Source organism: Sorex fumeus, unplaced genomic scaffold, assembly GCF_029834395.1.
Source record: "Sorex fumeus unplaced genomic scaffold, SorFum_2.1 ptg000128l, whole genome shotgun sequence".
NCBI classification, from domain to species: Eukaryota; Metazoa; Chordata; class Mammalia; order Eulipotyphla; family Soricidae; genus Sorex; species Sorex fumeus.
In genome coordinates, this window is record NW_026606185.1 from 36,807,493 (window position 1) to 36,826,566 (window position 19,074).

Below are 19,074 nucleotides of genomic sequence, written 5' to 3' on the forward strand. Positions count from 1 at the left end.
TTAATTTTTATTCTGAATTCCCATCTCTGTTTTCTGTTCTTTCATACTGCTGGCTTTATTCATTGCCCTTAACAGTTTAATCATAACATTTTAAATTCTCTGATAATTTAACCTTGTACCATCTGAATCTAGTATCAATGCTTGATTACCGCTTTACTTAACTTGAGATATTTGTATTGAAAGATACTATTTATATGCACGGAAGCCAGATCCCTGAACACCACTAGGTGTGAGCTCTCCCCAGTTTTGTCTACCAAAAACTGCACATATTTTGGAGTATTTGGAATTTAGAATATGATTAAGAATATTTTAACAAGTATAGTAGCATAGTTAACATCCCTGCATCTAGCCCTATCCCTGATTGCCACATACTCTTAAACTTTATATTATAATCTCCAATTTGTTATCTCTGTATCGAGAATTTTCAAAATATGATATAATTTCCTGTATCACTATCACTGTCATACTGTTGTTCCATGATTTACTTGAGTGGGCACCAGTAACCACTATTCATCCCAGCCCTGAGATTTTTAGCAGCCTCTTCTTATTTGTCTTTCCCAATGATTGTAGGCTCTTTCAGGGTCAGGGTAATGAGACCTGTTATAATTACTGATTTTGGCATATCGAATATGCCATGGGGAGCTTGCCAGGCTCTGGCCATGCAGGCAGGATACTCTCAGTAGCTAGCAAGGCTCTCCGAGAGGCATATATAGATATTTCTCTCAATGATTTGTTGCCTATTGTTTGAACTCCATCAAAGATAGTGTGGTAATTATGGAAAATGAGTAAGAAGTGTCTTATGACTTTGAGGCCGCACGGTTCAGAAAGTAGCCTGGAGCGTGGCAGCAGTTGGGTAGTGGAGGTCGGCTGCTGTGGCTGGGTCCCTTGGGGCGGGGAGGGCTCTTACCTGCCCCCCTCTGGGGCTCCCCGAGTGAAAACAGCCTGGCGCAGAGTCTGGTGGCATGGTTATGGGGGCCTCATTTTATACTCCCTTCTGGGAGGAGCAGCTGTGAGTTCTAGAGGGAGGTTGATGAGGAGATTATCTGATGCTGGCAGGGTGTGGTTTATGGGTGTGACTCCTGGGTCACCAGAGACTTATATAATTTATCTCTAAAAAACTCTGACTTCCTATTCCTATAAATTAATCGTATGTATAAATTGTAGTGTTCAAATTTAATTATCTTGGCTCAAATCTTTTTTCTGGTGGAATTTCTTGTCATTCTTTTTTAAATATGTCTTTTGATTCCAACATAATCTAGGCATTTTCAAATTACCTTTAACCACACCGTCATATTTGCTGTGAACTTTTTTTATATGTCTCTTAATATTCAGCTCTCTTTTTATGTAAAAACTGACTATAGATCAACTTTCTTTGGTAGATTTATATACTCACTACTGACATTATTATATTTGTAGTAGAAAAATAATCATATTGCTTCTGTGGACAGCTGTATTCTGTTGACTAGGGGAGGTTTGTATGGCTTCTGTAGGGTTAGAAGCAGTGTCCGTGAGACATATGGCTCAGTGATAGATAATTCGTCTTGCTTGTATGGGGTCTGATGCTCAATTCTCGGCCCCACCAGCAAAGTGCAGTGTGTATGACTATAAAGATCACAGTGATCACAATCATGTGCAGAATTGGGCTATCACATTGAATGAATGGCATGAGATTTCTGACTTTGACTGGTGAAAAAGTGAGAGAAATCCAGGAGGAAAAGACAAAAGTTAATCAGGCTAGGACAGAAAGGTACTATGTTATTGTTACTATTGGGAAGAAGAACAAACTTTAGAAAATGGATCCATCTGTTTAAGATTAATTTTACTAACAATTCTGTAAGGTAAAGTTCCTGATCTGTGTCTTCTCTGTGTGATCTTTAAACATGTTTTACAAATAACAACTGGTGTCACTGGATCCCTTCTGGGCTGTGAATGAGGCTACTGAGTTTCAGTGTCATGTGGGGACATAAATATCATTTGCATGTGGGGAAAGCAGACTTCTGATACGAAGTATGTGTTTTTCTAATGATTCTTCCTGTAGTCCTGTACACATACTATAAATCACATCCTGGGCATCACTAAGTTAAAGATAATAAGGCAATGAGATGATTATTTGTCTCTCTAAAATAAAACCACTGGAATTCTCTATCTCCTAAACTTAAAAAAAAAATTCTTCATTACCTGTGGCTGTTCCTGGATCCTTTCTTTAGCTACATCTAGTTGTTACATTTAGAAAGTCAATAGTGATTATGCCTTTTGATATTTTCCTCCTCTACTATATCTCCACTGCTATCACCACTCAGTTTCCCCACATGGGACTGCACTTTTCCTCTGATTCTTATTATGCCTCTTGGGTTTCAGCTTTTTCACTTTAAGATGTGTTCCATTTGAAAGTTGAGGCAGTCTTTAAGTATGATCAGACAACAGTGAAACTAATATTTACTAAAGAACCAAAATATTTTATACTAAATGATTAGTTACTTAGAGCAGAGCCCTTCTGGAATGATTCCCATTTATCTGGAGGAGCATTCCCAAGGAAGTTTTTGGGTTGATTCTCACTTGCATTTGATAGCCTAAGTCCTGGGAATATCTATATACTTGAACAAATTTTATCCACATTTAACCAGGAGAACTTTAAGAGTCCCATACAAATCATAACAATCTCTTCTGATTAATTTGTACTGCATACTGGGACTGCATGCTTTTTCTAGAATTGTCTCATCTGGTAAATTGATTTTAATCAATTCCAAGCTCAGGACACAGTGTACTATAGTTGCCCTCTGCTCCTTTTTCAGTCCATGTGATTGCTAAGAACATGGTAACCTATCAGCACATTTTATGTTTTAACATAAAGATATCATTTTTTTTAATATAGACATAGTAAGCATTTAATAGTAACATAACTTAGCTTCATATGCGAATTTTAAAATTCTGAATTCTATATGTTAACAATAATATATAAAATGTATTTTTTGAAATTGATGCAAGCATCTAAATAGTACTTTTACAAACCAGAAAATTAAATAATCAATTCTGAAATAATTGGTCAAGAAGACTGAATTCAATTTAATCTACTTTATAATTTGTATCTTTTATTGCCTTCACATATTTATCATCAACTTGTGTTAATGAAAGTGACACAAAATAGGACAATTACAGTAATTAAATCAAGAAGAAAGCCAAAAAAATCAGGTGTCAGAGATTTGTTCATGTTATCAAAAGAGTATAACATTTAGCTCTAAGCTGCCTGTCAACTGGGTTAGATGCAGAAACAAATTTAGGCTGTAGCTGATGTCTCTTGAATGTTTATTATGCCCAGAACCAGTTCTGAGTCCTTTTCTGTCTGAATTTCTTTTATTTGGATGAATACTATTCTAGGCAGATATTATTGTTACCTTAATTTACAGATGTGCAAACCAAAGCAAGGGAAGATAAAATAATTTGTTTGAAAACAAATCTGGTAAAGAGCTGGGATCTAAGCACAAGAATTCTTCTTACTGTCTGATTAGATTTTAACTGTTGATTTTATTGTTGTCATTTAAAGAAAATGTGTATGGTGAAGCTTTAAGTGTATATGGGTTAATCCAATAAAAAATAAAATAAAAAAGTGGGGTTCTGTATTGCAAAAGATTTTGAAAATTAGGGGAAGAATATAATCAGTAATTAAAGCATAGATACTTCCCTTAATAATGTTGCCACTTAATAGTATATTAGCTTTAAGATACTGGGAGATATCAAACATATATTCTGAATATATATCAAACTGTCTTGCTCAAAGATCAGATGTTTTAAACAAAAAATATGTTTGCTTTAAATTAATGCATAATTGGTTCATTTAGTTACTGCTTTAAATGTATATGTATATTGTTCAAAATTTTAGTTAAAGAGAAAAATCTTATACTGGTAGAACTCAAAATACTGGTTTGCAGGATATAGAATAGTAATCTGAATTAGGGAGGACAATAAGGAGTGAGTCATGAACTAGAAGTGACAAATCTAACCAGAAAAAAAAAATAAAGTTTGGTAACTTATAGGATACTAAATTTTTTTAGACATTTTAATGTAAATTTAAAACCAGATTATATATAGCAATAAACATATGTACATGACATAATGTAAAAAACCTTAAAAATAAGCTATCAGTTAAAGAAAAATGATTCAATGTAAGCAAATGGAATACACAGCTACTAATAATTTAAGAAGTTTAAGTTTTAGGAATTTTAGATTGAATTTATAATTATATTCCTAGAAGGAATGACAGATGGTTAGAGTTTACATAGAAATAATTTTATGCATTTAACACTCTTTAAAAAGTTTTACAGAAATAAAAGGTTATTTTTGTCTTCAAAACAAGTTCTATATATAGACCTTTCCCCCTACTTCTCTTGTAACCATCTTTTAATTTCCTTCACTTTACTTTTTATTTTGGAAGTCGAAATAATTGAGAAGATTGGGAAGAAATTGAGCACATCCTGTATTTTAAAGAGAAAATTTTTATTTCCGGATAAAAAAGCTTTGAAATGCTTTTCAGTTACTTAATTTTTGTTATTATTCTATCTTCCAGTCGAGGGCAGACTATAACAATTTGCAAACTCAAAGGGCTGGAGGAAAAGAACAGTTGTGTCTGTAATATATTATGTTACTTTTCCTCAATTATTTTTAATTTCCATGAACTTCACAAAGATATACTGTAAATAAATTTCAAAATACAATATTGCAACAACTGAATATCTAGCTCAATATTTCTTCCAGATTTCCTACAAACTTACAAGAATTTCAGCAGAATCATTATTAGAAAAGAAGCAAATAGAGTATAAGCTTCTATCCAGGTGTGGTGTTTTATGGAAATAAGACACTATGATGTGGTGTACTTGCCTTGCATGTAGCCAATCTGGGTTTGATCCCTGGAAACTCATACGATCCTTCAAGCCTGACTAGAATAATCTCTGGATACGGTACCAGGAATATGCCTTGAGCACCACTGAGTGTGGGGGAAAAAAACAAATAAAAAGGCATTGCAATTTGTATTAATAACAAATTTAAGATATCATATTGAGCCACATCTTAAATATAGAGTAATCAACATATGTGCCTGGTCCTCTTCCAGATGGTGTATTGCAGAAATGAATGAAACAAAAGGTTTACCTTCAAAGAACCTGAAAAATAAAGAATCAAAAACAAACAGAAAACCAACTAAACTGAAATGTAGACACCAGAATTGTTGAATATGCTCATCACACTAGTTCTTATGGACCAGTTCCTCATTATCTAGACCTGGTTCTATAGAAAAGATACTAAATACTTTAATGATTCTATTTATTCAGTAAAGGTGTAATGAGATCTATGTTTCCATTCCCTTTGGTTGGGCATTTCATTAAAATCTGGAACATTTGTCACAGCTATTTCAACAAATGGCTAGAATTACGAGCTTAGGAGCTACAGAACCAGCTCTAAACACGCCTTCTCAACTGAACGAGTATACCCAAATGGGCAAGTTATCAAGCTGCAGGATGTTCCCTATTCTTTCCGAAAACTGCTGGGCTGATGGAAAAGGAAATGAGAGATTAGAAGTGATCTAAAGACAATGGTGGAGAGTTTGGGGCAGTTTGGTGATGAAGATGCAGTAAAGTTGTATACACATGCATTAGCACTATTGTAATTTTTCTGCAAAAAACATCATAATGCTTGTATTAATCAATTTGTAGTATTGAGAACTAACATATCAGCGGGACTAATTTTGGCTCATAGTAGAGTATTAGTTATTTTAGCACAAGTGGTATTGTGACCCACAGGAAGAAGAACTGAGACATAGAGGGAATACTGTGGTAAAGCAGGGGATGGAGCAAATGCCTCATGAGCAATTTGAAGCCTCTTATAGAGAAAAGATGAGGTTTTAGTACCTGTATGAATCATTGTCTTTAATAAGTTAAAGATACCTGGGGTTTGATGTAAATCGAAAATATGTGTATGCCTTTGGATTTTAGGTGTCCCTTTATCCAGTTGCTAAATAACTGTGTCCAAAAGTGTTTCAGTAGATAAGAGTGAAAATTTAGTCTGAATCCAGGGTGTTTATGAGTTTATGTTGCATTTTGATCTTTAAAATTTTAATCTTTATGTTGAGGTAACATGGTTTACAATAGAGCAGTTTAAGTTTCAGGCATGCAACGTTACCATATCACCACCAAAATTGAGAAGGTCCCTCCACCACTGTCCTTAGGTTTGTTGCATTTCCTGTGCCTGGATTCCTAACTTCTTGTAAGCAACCTTTGGAATGACTTTGATTCTGCTTCTTAGAATTGCAAAGTAGGGTGTAAAAGTATGTTGTCAAATACCAGTACTCGTTGTTTTTAAAAAATCTTTCATTTAGTTATAATGTGGTCTACTGAGAACTGTTATTTCCTTAAAGTAGATATTTCTAAGGACTTTGAATAGAATTGAAAAAGTAATAACATTCTGAGATTCTAAGGTTTATTTAGTATGTACCTCAGAAATCTGTTCTGCTTTAATATTTACTGTCATATTTATATTTGTGAAAAAGCTTATTCTCATTTTACACATGAACAAACAGATACAGCCCAGTAGCTGTCAGCTTAGGGCCTGGTGCCAAAACCTCACTGGTGGTTTGTATACCCTTCATAAGCATATATTTATTTTCTATCTAAATCTCATACCTCTAACTCCAAAGCAGCATGGGTTCTGCAGGTTAGAGGCATTTCATACATTCTGGTTGAACAACTTTCCTAATGAATTTTTATTAGGAAAAAGAAAAAAAATACACACAAAAACCCTACAGGCAAAAGAAGAGAAAAATATCAAAGGATATTCTGCTATAAATGCCTTTGAGGTTATAAATGTGTCAAAGAGTGGGTCTCATAAATGAGTTGGAAAACATAGATAATGCATATTTGTAACATATAAAAGAAGCATTTCTTTGAAATGCAATGTGGTATAATGGGCCGGGGCATGAGGAAAACAAGGATTTAGAAATAAAAAATGTTTTTTTTTCTTGGTCAGGAAAATTAGAAATTCCAAAACTTGTAGCTTCAGTTTCAGGAAGTAATTATATTTTTTCCATTTCCTTTGTTAAGGATCAAATGTAGAAAGTGCTTTCTAAACTAGTACAGTCTCTATGTCCATTAAAACAGGTTTGAAATCAAAAGTTTTGTGCAGTACTATATAGTATATGAAAAATGCTGGTAGTAAACATGATAACCTCTCAGTGTCTGTATTGGAAACCATATTGCCCAAAAGAGAGTGAGTGAGTATGGGGTAATTGTCTGCCATGGAGGCAGGGGGAGGGTTTGAAAGGGGGGATATACTGGGGAGATTGGTGGTGGGGAATGTGCACTGGTGTAGGAATGTGTGTTTACAATCATTGTGTGAATGTAACTTAAACATGAAAGCTTGTAAGTGTATCTCAGGTGATTCAATAAAATTAAAAAAAATGCTGATAGTTCTGTAGATTCTGCTTAGCATTCAGTGAAGTAGTGAATTGGGGTTGATGACATGATGAATCTCTACAAGATCATGCAAAGGTAGTTTTTCAGGTTGTGTCAGCTTTCTTTCTAAGCATTTGACTGCCTATATAGTTACAATTCATATAAAATCTTGGCAAAGCAGCAAATATTTAGATTAACCCAGAGGTTCAAGAGCAGGTGAAAGATGGTTGAGGATTCATTTCCTTTGGGCTCAGCAGAAACCAACTCAATATGGCTCATGCCCATAATCAGAGAATGAGTAGAAAGAAGTGTAAACTGTAAGGGACTTTCGGAAGAAGGATGGACCAAATAGACCCTGTGAAGGGAAAAAAAATCCTCTGGCGAGGAAATTCTCTCTGAATATGATATGGAACACACTGATTGGGAATATCACATCCATTTAATTCTAACATCTAAAGGAGACTTCTGAATTTGACCTTTGTTGGTGGCAATATCAGCAGCTGCACTGCACAATAATAAAGAGGAGAATAATATGAGAATAGAATAGGCTTTTCACCAAATTGTTGCTGCTCTAAGATTCAGCACTTGATTTTGCACCAAATGTCACATTGTCACATCTTCCACAGAAAACACATAACTCATGAGGAATTTAAATTTTACCAGTTTAAAAATAAACCCATAACCCAACATTGTATATAAATCATGAAATTGCATTTTTCATGCCAAATGACTGTCACGCCAATGCTAGGTCCACAAGAGAAATAGATATTCTGTTTTTTATGGTCACTTTCTGCAAACTCACCTTGGTCTGTCATGGGATAGCTCTTCTACCTGTTTCTGTCGAAAATATTAAAGTGTATGAAAAATAGTTTTGTATGTAGGAGTTACTGAAGATATATTCCCCATAATGAAAGGTTTTTCATAACTGACACCATTATAATTCAGGGTTGTCAAGTGAACTGAAAAATTGTTTCCTGGATCTCATAGTTTATTTTTGCAAGCAAATCTTTTATTGCAGAAAATTGTTTTATTAAATATTTTAAATGTGTTTTAGCTTTTATGAACTTATCTTCCCTTGTCTACTTACTTACCTTCCATTCTTTGCTGTTAATATATAAGTGCCATGCTGTATATGTATAATCTGGTTCATATTTTTGGAATATTCATTTTAACTTAAAATTTTTTTTAAATGGTACCATACTGTCTGTCCTTATTTGCAGAACTGTTATACCAAGGCCACCATCATAGTGCAAAGATCCTTAGGCAATATCCTGAGTCTTTCTCCCTGCTTAGAATCCTTTGATCATTGTTCAGTTGGCTTTATCTCAGATTTTGTTTTCACCGGGCATTGTCAAATCCCTTGATTTCTTTCCCTTTATACTCTTCATGTGGCATGACTCCGTGCCAGGCTGTTTTCACTTGGGGCGGCCCAGAGTGGGGCGGGTGAGAGCCCTCCCTGCCCCAAGGGACTCAGCCCCAGTAGCAGTTGACCTCCACTACCCAAGTGCTGCTATGCTTCAGGCCACTTTCTACACGCTTGGGCCAAGTCTCACATAGGAGTGAACATATTCCTAGATACATAAGACACTCCCTACCCATTGCCCCTAATTACCACACCATATTTGATGGGGTCCAACAAATCAGAGGGATATATATATCGGAGAGCCTGGCAAGCTACCTAGAGTATCTCATCCGCACGGGCAGAGACTGGCAAGCTCCTTATGGCATATTCAATATGACAAAAACAGTAACAATAACAGATCTCATTCCCCTGACCATAAAAGAGCCTCCAATCATTGGGAAAGATGAGTAAGGAGAGGCTGCTAAAATCTCAGGGCTAGGGGGTATGGTGCCACCAGCAGGTTAATCTGTACCTGTGAGGCGAATGCATCAGCAGCCTGATGGCACCGTCAGACTTTCAGATACCCCAAAATTGCTGCTGTGCCTTTGGCCAGACCCAAAAAACTTGTGGGGCAAGTTTACCAAGGAAGTAAATGACCAAAAGTTAGGTATGTGGGAGACACACCCACAAACCACCTCTGGCTCAGCTTTATAACTGGAAGCATGGCCTCTCTGTTTCCTGATCAAACTGGTTAATGGCCATGATCCCAGAGACTCAGAAACAAATCTCGGAACCCAAATGCTTTTGGCAGAAATGTGTCCTGTTCTGCAGTAGGTTACTGGGGCTGGACCACTCCAAGTGGGAATAGGTTTCGTGCCTTGGCCTGTTCCCCCTGGTGAACCATCATCCTCCAGAGGCCACTGGACAGTCAGGTTTGGGTGCAGTGACGAGACACGCAGGGCCTCACCAGAAGGGAGTGGAATCGGCCTTTCCTCCCCATCCCAACAAGACCCCGAGTTGCCCCCTACAAACAGCCTCTATGGCACCTGATCAAGCTGATTAATGGCCATGATCATAGAGACTCAGAAACAAATCTAGAAACCCAGCGACTTTTGGCAGAAATGCATCTGGACCGCATACAAGGTGTCCACCGCCTCAGAGCTTATAGGAAAGCCAGGTATGAGCCAGCAGTGATGGGGCAACTGCAGTCTCATGGGAAATGGGGCAGTACCAACTCATTCTTCATGCCCTAACGATTTCACAAGTTGCCCCCCACAAGCAGCTCTCTGGCACGGCCACAGTTCCAGAGGCAAAAGGAGTTAATCCAGAGCCCGGCAGCTTGTGGCAGAAAAGTGAACGGACCATGCATTAAATTATGGCGCCATGCCTCCCCGGGGAGGGAAAGGGTGTTGCTCTCTTCTGCCTCCCCCCTGCCTCCTGGCAGCAAGGTGGCCATCACCTCAGAGCTTATAAAGCCAAGTATGAGCTGGTGGTGACAGGGCAACTGCAGTCATGGGAAGGGGGACTGTATGGGCTCATCTTTCATGCCCTACTGAAGTCACGAATTGCCCCCCCCCCCAAGTAGCTTTCCGCCACAGCCATAACACCAGACGCATATAAACCAATCTCGTAATTATCTGGCTCGTTGTAGAAATCCAAAATCATTGTATGATTCTCATAACCAGCTATAGAAAACAAAGTATTTCACAATGCTTTTTCAGCAATTCTGATTGTTGGGGGGGGGGGGGGAAATTCTAAACAATAATGGTGCATCTTTTGTCAAAATAATGAATGTAATCAATGTAGAGAAAAGTTAAGTAGAAATCATCTGCCTCACGGGCATTGGGAGGGGTGGGAGTGGTATATTGGGGTTCTTGGTGGTGAGAAATGAGTACTGGTGAAGGGAAAGGTGTTTGATCATTGTATGATTGAGACTTAAACCTGAAAACTTTGTAACTTTTTCCACAGTGATTCAATAAATAAATAAAATAAGAAAAAATAAAATTATGAAAAAATAAATAAAATCTCAGGGCTGGGAGGAATAGATACATTACTGGTGTCCGCTCGAGTAAATTGACAAATAACAGGATGACAGTGACAGTGATACTCTTCATGTGAGAAAAGCATTTGGTATTTGTCTTTTTCTTTCTAACTCACTTCATTTAGCATACTTTTCAGTTTCATCCAAGTTGCAATAAAATACAAGATTTCATCTTTTCTCATAACTGAGTATTCTATTGTGTACATGTCACAATTTCTCTATCATATTTAACTTGTATTTATCCTAATATATGTAATAAGTTGTTCATGTAATAAGTTTCCCTGAACATCTCTTTTCCTTACCCGAAACTCAGACCTCTTCTTTTTGATCCAAAACTTCAAAATTTGTATATGAATTTGATGTTTTGATTTTGCCAGATAGTCAAAATGAGGATTCTGGTAAGTGTCATTTGAGGGTGCCATAATGTGATGTTTTCTTCTGCAATACCATTACTAATCCAATTCCAGAAACTTGTTCCACTTAAGCTGGGCTGCATACTAGGTGATGAGAAAGACAAAGGTTACCAAATCCCCTAGTGTAAGGTGGTGGACCCTTTGAATATTTGCTTTTGACAGAAGCAATAGGACCCAATCATTTACCTTTTTCTTCCTTTTTCCTTCTCAGAAGTGAAAAGACTAATGGAGCTTATGACTGAACATTGTGGTGTTAGTTGGGAAGTGGGGACAAAGTAAGAAGGAAAGGAAAAGAGGACTCAATAAAGAAGATAAGGTGCCCTGCTGCAACTGTCATTTTTGTATAAAATGTGCCTTTATTGACTTTACACTTAAAACATTCTCTATCAAAGGACATGTATATGTATATGTATATGTATATGTATATGTATATGTATATGTATATGTATATGTATAATCAAGTCCTGTTAGCTGCAAACTCGTCAGGGAAGGAATTGTTTTCCTGAATACTTTTCCCAGTAATTGATGCCTCCTTCGAAGAAGTTACATATAAGGGGCCAGCATGATAGTATTTACTACTAGGGCTTACTCCTGACTCTGCACTCAGGGATTGGGCAGTATTTGGGGATCATATAGGGTGGGGTAAGCTCAGGTAAGCTCTGTGCAAGTCAAATGCCCTACTCAGTGTACTATTGCTCCAGTTCCCTGTTTTTACTTATTTAGCGTTTTCTTTAGCAGACGGAGGGAGGTTCTAGAATGACTTGACATTTTTACCCCAAATTACTTGCAAATAGTCAACAGATAAGCCGAATATCCATTCATGACTCCACTAACATGCCATTGACTCTTTATTCTCCAACTCTGCCCTCTAGCAACATTAAATTGCTGGAATTAATGTGCATTCCACACTGTCTTGACACTTTCCTCTCATTGTATTCTCTTTTGTTAAAACATGCTTCTTGGACACATCTTTGTTCTGTTCTTCCTTTTGCCAAGTATTTCCCTAGCTTCAGCTTCTACCGTAGCCCACTATGCCATGGCAGAGGGGCGTGTGTGTGTATGTATGTGTGTGTGTATAAGTGTGTGTGTCTTCTAGTGATCTCTCTCTTCTATAATTTTATCATTACATGTACATTTAGCTTCCTGTTACGACAGCCATCGGAGCACCTCTGGCCCTCTTGTCTATTAAGTGGGACTTCTTGATGGGGAAGTTTTTTTTAGTATCAGAGCACAATGCCTGGCATATAGTAAGAAAAATAATTAACTCAATGAAATTTAACTCAAATGAAAATTTAACTCAAATGAAAATTAAAATATCTATGAGGCTTAAGGCTGGCAGGAAGACAAGGGAAAATAGCCTCTGCAAACTAGCATAGAGGCATGGAGGCCACTCTTGTTGTGTACTTAGGATTAAATTGGTCCTGAGTTCCTTCATTTTCTCTTCATATCACAATAGACTTTGAAAGAAAAAAGTATCTCCCCCCCAAAAAAACAGGATGAAAGAAATCTTTTATGATGCAAATATATGGTACTATTAAAAAACTGAGAACCCAACAGAGGCAAAAGTTTATCCCAAATTCAATTGATTGTTATGGACAAACCAGCCTTGAAATTTTCCTGGAAAGATTGTTACAATTTTACCATATTTATTACATTGAATATGAGACAAAAGGTCATACTAAGACCATATTCTTTGAAGAATAAATGGAGGTGAAATAGCTGACACTTATTCATAATATATAGACTATGAATATTCATAATGCTGACTTGGCATATTCACTACAGGTAAATGGATAAATGCATCTGGCTACAAAGATATAAGAATAAAAGGAGATTAAGATTTTATAGTTGGTAGAATAATGCCCCCTTCAAAGATTTTCATGGCCCCATCATCAGAACTTTTAAGTATATTTTTGTTATACGTCAAATCAAGTAAGTTAGGAGATGAGCTGTAAGCTGACTTTAATATAAAGTGATTAGCAATATTATCCAGGAGAGTTCAAAGACCTTATGAGAATCTTTAAATGTGGAGGGGGGGGGGGCTTAATAAAAAGGTCCAAAGTTATATTTGAAGCTAGGGCTTAAGAGTAGGCTTAGAGATCAGAGCTTCTAGAAAAAAAATGGCCTATCTGATCCATGGGTTTTGGACTAGTGAATGTCTAGCTTACTGGAATAAATAAAATTGCATTTGTGGTAATTTTTTATAGTGACAGAAAAATAACAGTTACATTCATTGTAACGCTATTGTCATTAAGAATAAGCAATGATGTAGAATTATTCCATGTTGGAAATTCATGTAGGTTGGAAAAGTAGATGAGGAAATACCATATCAAATAGAAAAAGTTACCCATTTTAGGTAAAATATACACAATAACATTATTCAAGTTTCTCTACGGATATTGGGATCATTCTGTTCTCTTGTATTTTCCAATTTTTTTGTAATCAAGATTGATCTTGAAACTTGAGAAACTGAATTTTATCCCCTTTCAAGTTATTCAGAAATGAGTTATCCTAAGGTAAATTTCTGTTAGGTTGTGCCCAATCCAATCCATACTGTACTGAATTTTGGGCAAAAGTTTCAGCATACTTTGATAGCAACGTTTCTGTCTACCTGCTTGGGGTTATTTATGTTTGCTTGTTTCATTTTGTTTTTTTGCTATGAACCAACGAACCCAGTTTCAACCCTTGGACACTTGAAAGTATAAAATAATTTAACATAGAAAAAGTAATCTTTTAGTGATTTTTGTTAAATGTGTCAAGATTAACTACAATAGCAGAATAATGGCACATACATTGTGAAAGACTAAAATCAGCTAAATTAGTTGGTTTACCTGAAAGAACTAAGTTGGATAAGAACTTTTCTCTTTCCACTACTGGCACTCATTGTTGTTAAAAGGTCATTGCTCCCCCTCATGGTTGATTTATTTACTTTCTATCAGCTATGGGTTTTAATATTGCTCTATAATGGTAGGTGACATAACTTAAAGGAAATTAAATCTCTCTAAGCAAGATGAAAGAAGGCTTTCATTTAATGTCAAGTATACGTTTAATATCTTATTTATACAAATAAGATGCTAATCCTTAATAGCAAGCCTGGTTCCAAGTCACAGTTCATAAGGTTACATGGGACACCAGGCAGAGAGAGTCAAGAGTTGAAGGCAGGTGGTGTAGTTGGGTTCAGAGCATGGTTCTTGCTGTATCTCTCTTTTGAGACAAGTGATTTCCTCTTCCTGAATCTCCTTTATAAATATCAGTGACCTCCAAGATTACTATGAGAAGGAAACAAACTGCCTTCCCATCTGCAAGTAATCATTAGCTGTGGCTCTCTGTAGATCAGAATGTGTTTTTTACTGAATAACAATTTGGATTACACAATTTAAGAAAATTCAGTAACTGCTGCAACTGTATGTTGCGTGATTATTTGAAGTCCTGATTTCTTATAAAATGTGGTATAGTAGTACATATGTTAGAAGAAGCTGTTACTGTATGGAATGCTAACTGTGAACTGTGACAGAAACTTCTATTTGATTTATGTGTTTATGTGATAGCTTTTAGCACTTCATTTGGATGAAAATATGAATCCACACCCAGTTTCTCCAAATGTTTTATAAAGAGCATGTGCTCTCTCCTGTGATAGAATGTGAAAAAGTATCAATGCATTTTCAGATACAAGTCAAGCCACACAAAAAAAGGAAAGAAAAATAATATTTCATTTTAGATGCTTAACTTTCCCAGTGAAATGACCAGCATCTCCGTACCTTCATTCTTTGGGATAAATGTAAATAAAAGCAATAATTATTCAGGAAGGTAGTTCTGGGTGGACAGGTATGAGAGTTAGGAACTGAAGATGAAAATGAAAAAAGAATACCTTGCAAGAACTCAACCATTTCTATTCTATTATCACTGTTTAGGACTTTTTATGCTGATGTGAAAACTGAGAATAATATTGTGAAATAGCAAGCTTTGTAAGTCTTCAGATACTACTGAAATGAAACTTAAAAGCAGATAATAGGCTTTATAAACATGTATAAATTAGAAGTGACTAAGAGTCAGGTTACACATGTGAAAACCAAGGAACAAAATAATGCATTATTTTTATGGGGTTTTAGGGTTTACTCTTGCCTCAGAGATCAGACATGGTAGGACTCAGGGTACCTTATTTGGTACTGGGCATTGAATTGGGGTCTGCTGCGTGCAAGGCAAGTGCCTTATCCACTGCATTGTCTGGCCCAATAATTCATTCTTAAATCAGTCTAAGTAAATAAAAATGTTTCCTTTGATAATTTGTTTTAATCTTTCTTGGGCTGGAGCGATAGCACAGCGGGTAGGGCGTTCGCCATACAAGCAGCCAACATGGCCGACCCGAGTTCGATTCCTCCGCTCCTCTCAGAGAGCCCGGCAAGCTACCGAGAGTATTCGATATGCCAGACACAGTAACAACAAAGTCTCCAATGGAGACATTACTGGGCCCGCTCGAGCAAATCGACGATCAACGGGAGGGCCTTTACCTTTTCTTGGAATATTTTATTTGGGATGAATGTTGAAGCTCTAATCTTAAAATGTCAGGTTGGCCTGTCAAGTTTATGCTAAAAGTAGGTATATAATACTATGTTTTAGAAACAAACTTCAGAAAATTAAGTATTATTTCATTCAGAGAGTTTGAGATTTAGTCACTGTTTTAACACAGAAATCTGTTTATTAAACCAAACAAAACAGAAATTATAACAGCCCTCAGTTTTTGAATTTTCATTTAAATAAACAAACTCTAAATCCTCACTGTAAAAGATGTTTGTGCAACTATGTATTTCCAAAATACTTATATTTCAATAAGATTTTCACATTATATTCACCAACAGTATCACAAAAGGTTTTTTTTTTGTTATTTACGTAACTGTAAGGAACAATAATTCTAGAAACACTAGAAGAAAAAAGCATAGCAATGTCCACAGTTACAAGAAAAAGTGCACATTACTTGGTCACAATCACAGTCATTACTTGAAAAACTATATGTAACAAGTAGGTAAAAATATCACTGATGCCTTAAACTCATTATCAAAAACTGAATACACGTAAATTTTACATGAAATAAGGCAAATTCAGGAATGCACAAAAAATTTGTAATCCAATGAAAGCGAACTGAAAACTTGTACAAGAAGCATAAACTCGTTGTACTTCTCCCTAAATATTTAAAAAATAGGCTTGCCTCAGTGCACAAAAATCCCCACATCCATTTATGTGTATCCAACACTATAAAATAAGAAGGGGAAAGTGTAAGGACTCAAAGGGAACAACAAGTTCATTGTAAGTTGCAGCTGCATCCGCTGAGAGAGTTCTTTATAACTGTTTAACCTAAAACTGTAAATTGTACAAATCATATCAGGAGAGGTAATGGTCTTTTTGGAACCTATTTCTGAAAGGAAAACAAAAAGAAAACTACACATAAGAGTGCAAATTTTCAGATTGTCACTTGCAACCTCTTAACATTCAGTCATCTACATCCAATTGCTGCTAGAAGGACGCCTGTAACAGCAGCGGGAACCCGGAGTGAGCAGTAGTAACAAAGGTGTAATTTTTTCCCCAAAGATATGTCTTTTGAAATATTAAATTCTGTGATTAAAACAGCTACAGGAAAGCTGAAGTGTAGAGTGCGATGCTTGTTATCAGCATGAGTCTGAAATGCAGGCTTCTCTTGGAAGTAGTTCCTGATGTGACGATTTAAACGTAGGCAAGTGTTTTTCCAGCATCAAGTGTTACTTTTTGTAGAAAGAATTTGGAAAGAGGAGAAGGCAAAGGGATGTGGAAAAGGTACTTACAGTAGTTTCTCAAAACAGTTTTCTCTTAGGGCCTATGAAAAAGTTACCAAAGTAAAAATGACAAATTTGAATGAAAAACAAGTTTTCTTTTTATAAAAATTACATTTTTTAAAATACAAGATCCTTTTCATTGTTGTTATATCCTGTAGCAACAAGAAATTTGGTTCTTTTTTTCTGCCAGATACTGTAGCTTTCAGTCAATGAGTCAGTAGCAAATTCCACTAATATTTCAGTTGGACCTTGAGTTATCTTTTTATACCACAGCTTCTTCTGTTTTATCCTTGAATCTGAAATAGATAGCCTTTGTTGTTGTTGTTGTTGCCCCAAATATTTATGCTGACACACTAAAACAAAAAGCAGTAGGCTGGACAGATTAAAGTACCTCAATTACTTCAGAGGGCAGAGTTCCTTTGAAGCACCTTAACACATCACTTTATGGATCAAGGACAATGTGGCATAATGGAATATTTCTCTTAAAAGACTGTGCAGTAAGACCAGAAGCAGCTCTGCTGGGGAATCAAAATGTCATTAGTGGAAACTGCAAATTTAGACCTCAGTGAATATGGTCATCATTTGACTCAGTTCTGTTGTAAGATAAGATTTTCCAGTTCATCTGCAGAGCGCAATAAAAATGCAGCTGATTCCCGATATCCTGCAACGAGCTGTCTCACAGCATTGATTTCGGTTGGACTCAGCTGGGGTCTGGAGCTTGAACTGCTGGAGGATCCTGAGCTACTGGCCAACTGCCTCTTCATGCTGAGGTCGGTGGGTCCTGCAAAAAAAAATACCCAAATCCACAAAATTAACCTTTCACACTTTAAAAATATGAGCAGTCAGTAAATTTCTGGGAATTCCACATATACTTCTAAGAAATACTCATATTTCAATCAGATGTCTTTGCTCTCAGGCTAAAGAGAAACCTGATATATATATGTATACATATATATTAGTGGGTATTTTTTAATTCCTGTCAGCACCTCTAGTACTGCCTCTTACTGTGGCAAGACAGTGCTACCCTCTGAGAATGTGCTTTTTTGGAGAATTTGGTTTTAAGGTACCTTTTGCATGCTGTAAAATCTTCTCATTAGTGAAATGAAATGATAAAAATTGCAGACGTGCCAATTTCTTCACATCTCAGACGTTGTTAGGTCCTAGTTAATTCTAGATGATAAAGTTCTTAACTTAAAAAAGTACACTGAGTTCTGAAGGATTTCATCCTTTTTAGAGTGCAGCAACTTTTCAACATAATAATGACAGGATATTTTAGGGTGGGTTTTTAGGGGGTTGGTCTATCACTAGAAATATGGCAGTCTTAGGCTTGATAAATGAAATTAGTAATGGATTAGAACTAGATTTGTTATAATGTTTTTAGGTACTGCTTTAGAGTTTATGCAAATCATTTATGTGCCATTGCTTTATAGATGTTGCTTTTCAACATTTGATAAGTTATGTAAAACATTATTTATTTATTTTGCTTTCTTGGGTCACATCTGGTGATGCACAGAGGTTATTCCAGGCTCTGTACTCAAGAATTACTCCTGGTGGTACTCAGGGGACCATATGGGAATTGAACCTGAGTAGGCCACCTGCAAGGCAAACACCCTACGTGCTGTATTATCATTCCATCCCCAAGTTATGTAAAACTTTAGTCCAGATATTTATGTCATGATGTTTTGTGTCAATTCTTGGGTCATTAATGAGGATTCATTCTATTTAGCTAGTTGTAATTTTTACATTCCTTGGTTTTCTCTCATTAAGCAATTGCAATAATAATCATATTCACATATGAACAACACACTTAAAATCCTTGAATAAAATATTTCTACATACATACCTAAAGACTTGCTCAAAATTGTTCAAAAATATACTTTTACTAAAGCTATTAAACATTTTCAGATAATAGTATTCATTTCAGAAAATAAACCAATGTATTTTGTTCCTCTAGTTATTAATGAGAAAGAGAAATAGGTCAAGACCTAATCTCCTCCATTCTTTGATAAAGGTCTTCTTCTCCCTTTGTGGTAATGAA

The 19,074-nt window shown here is 36.1% G+C and overlaps 1 protein-coding gene across 8 annotated transcripts in view; it reads right to left on the minus strand.

Moving 5' to 3' along the window:
• Positions 1 to 15,908: 15,908 nt before the first annotated feature.
• The window catches only part of NOL4 (nucleolar protein 4), a 313,852-nt gene continuing 310,686 nt past the window's right edge, over positions 15,909 to 19,074 (minus strand). For all 8 annotated transcript variants that reach the window (XM_056138036.1, XM_056138035.1, XM_056138034.1 and 5 more), the window contains one exon: positions 15,909 to 17,817. In XM_056138036.1, the coding sequence (XP_055994011.1) occupies positions 17,624 to 17,817 (194 nt within the window). In that variant the 3' untranslated portion in view covers positions 15,909 to 17,623. The remainder of the gene's footprint in view (positions 17,818 to 19,074) is intronic.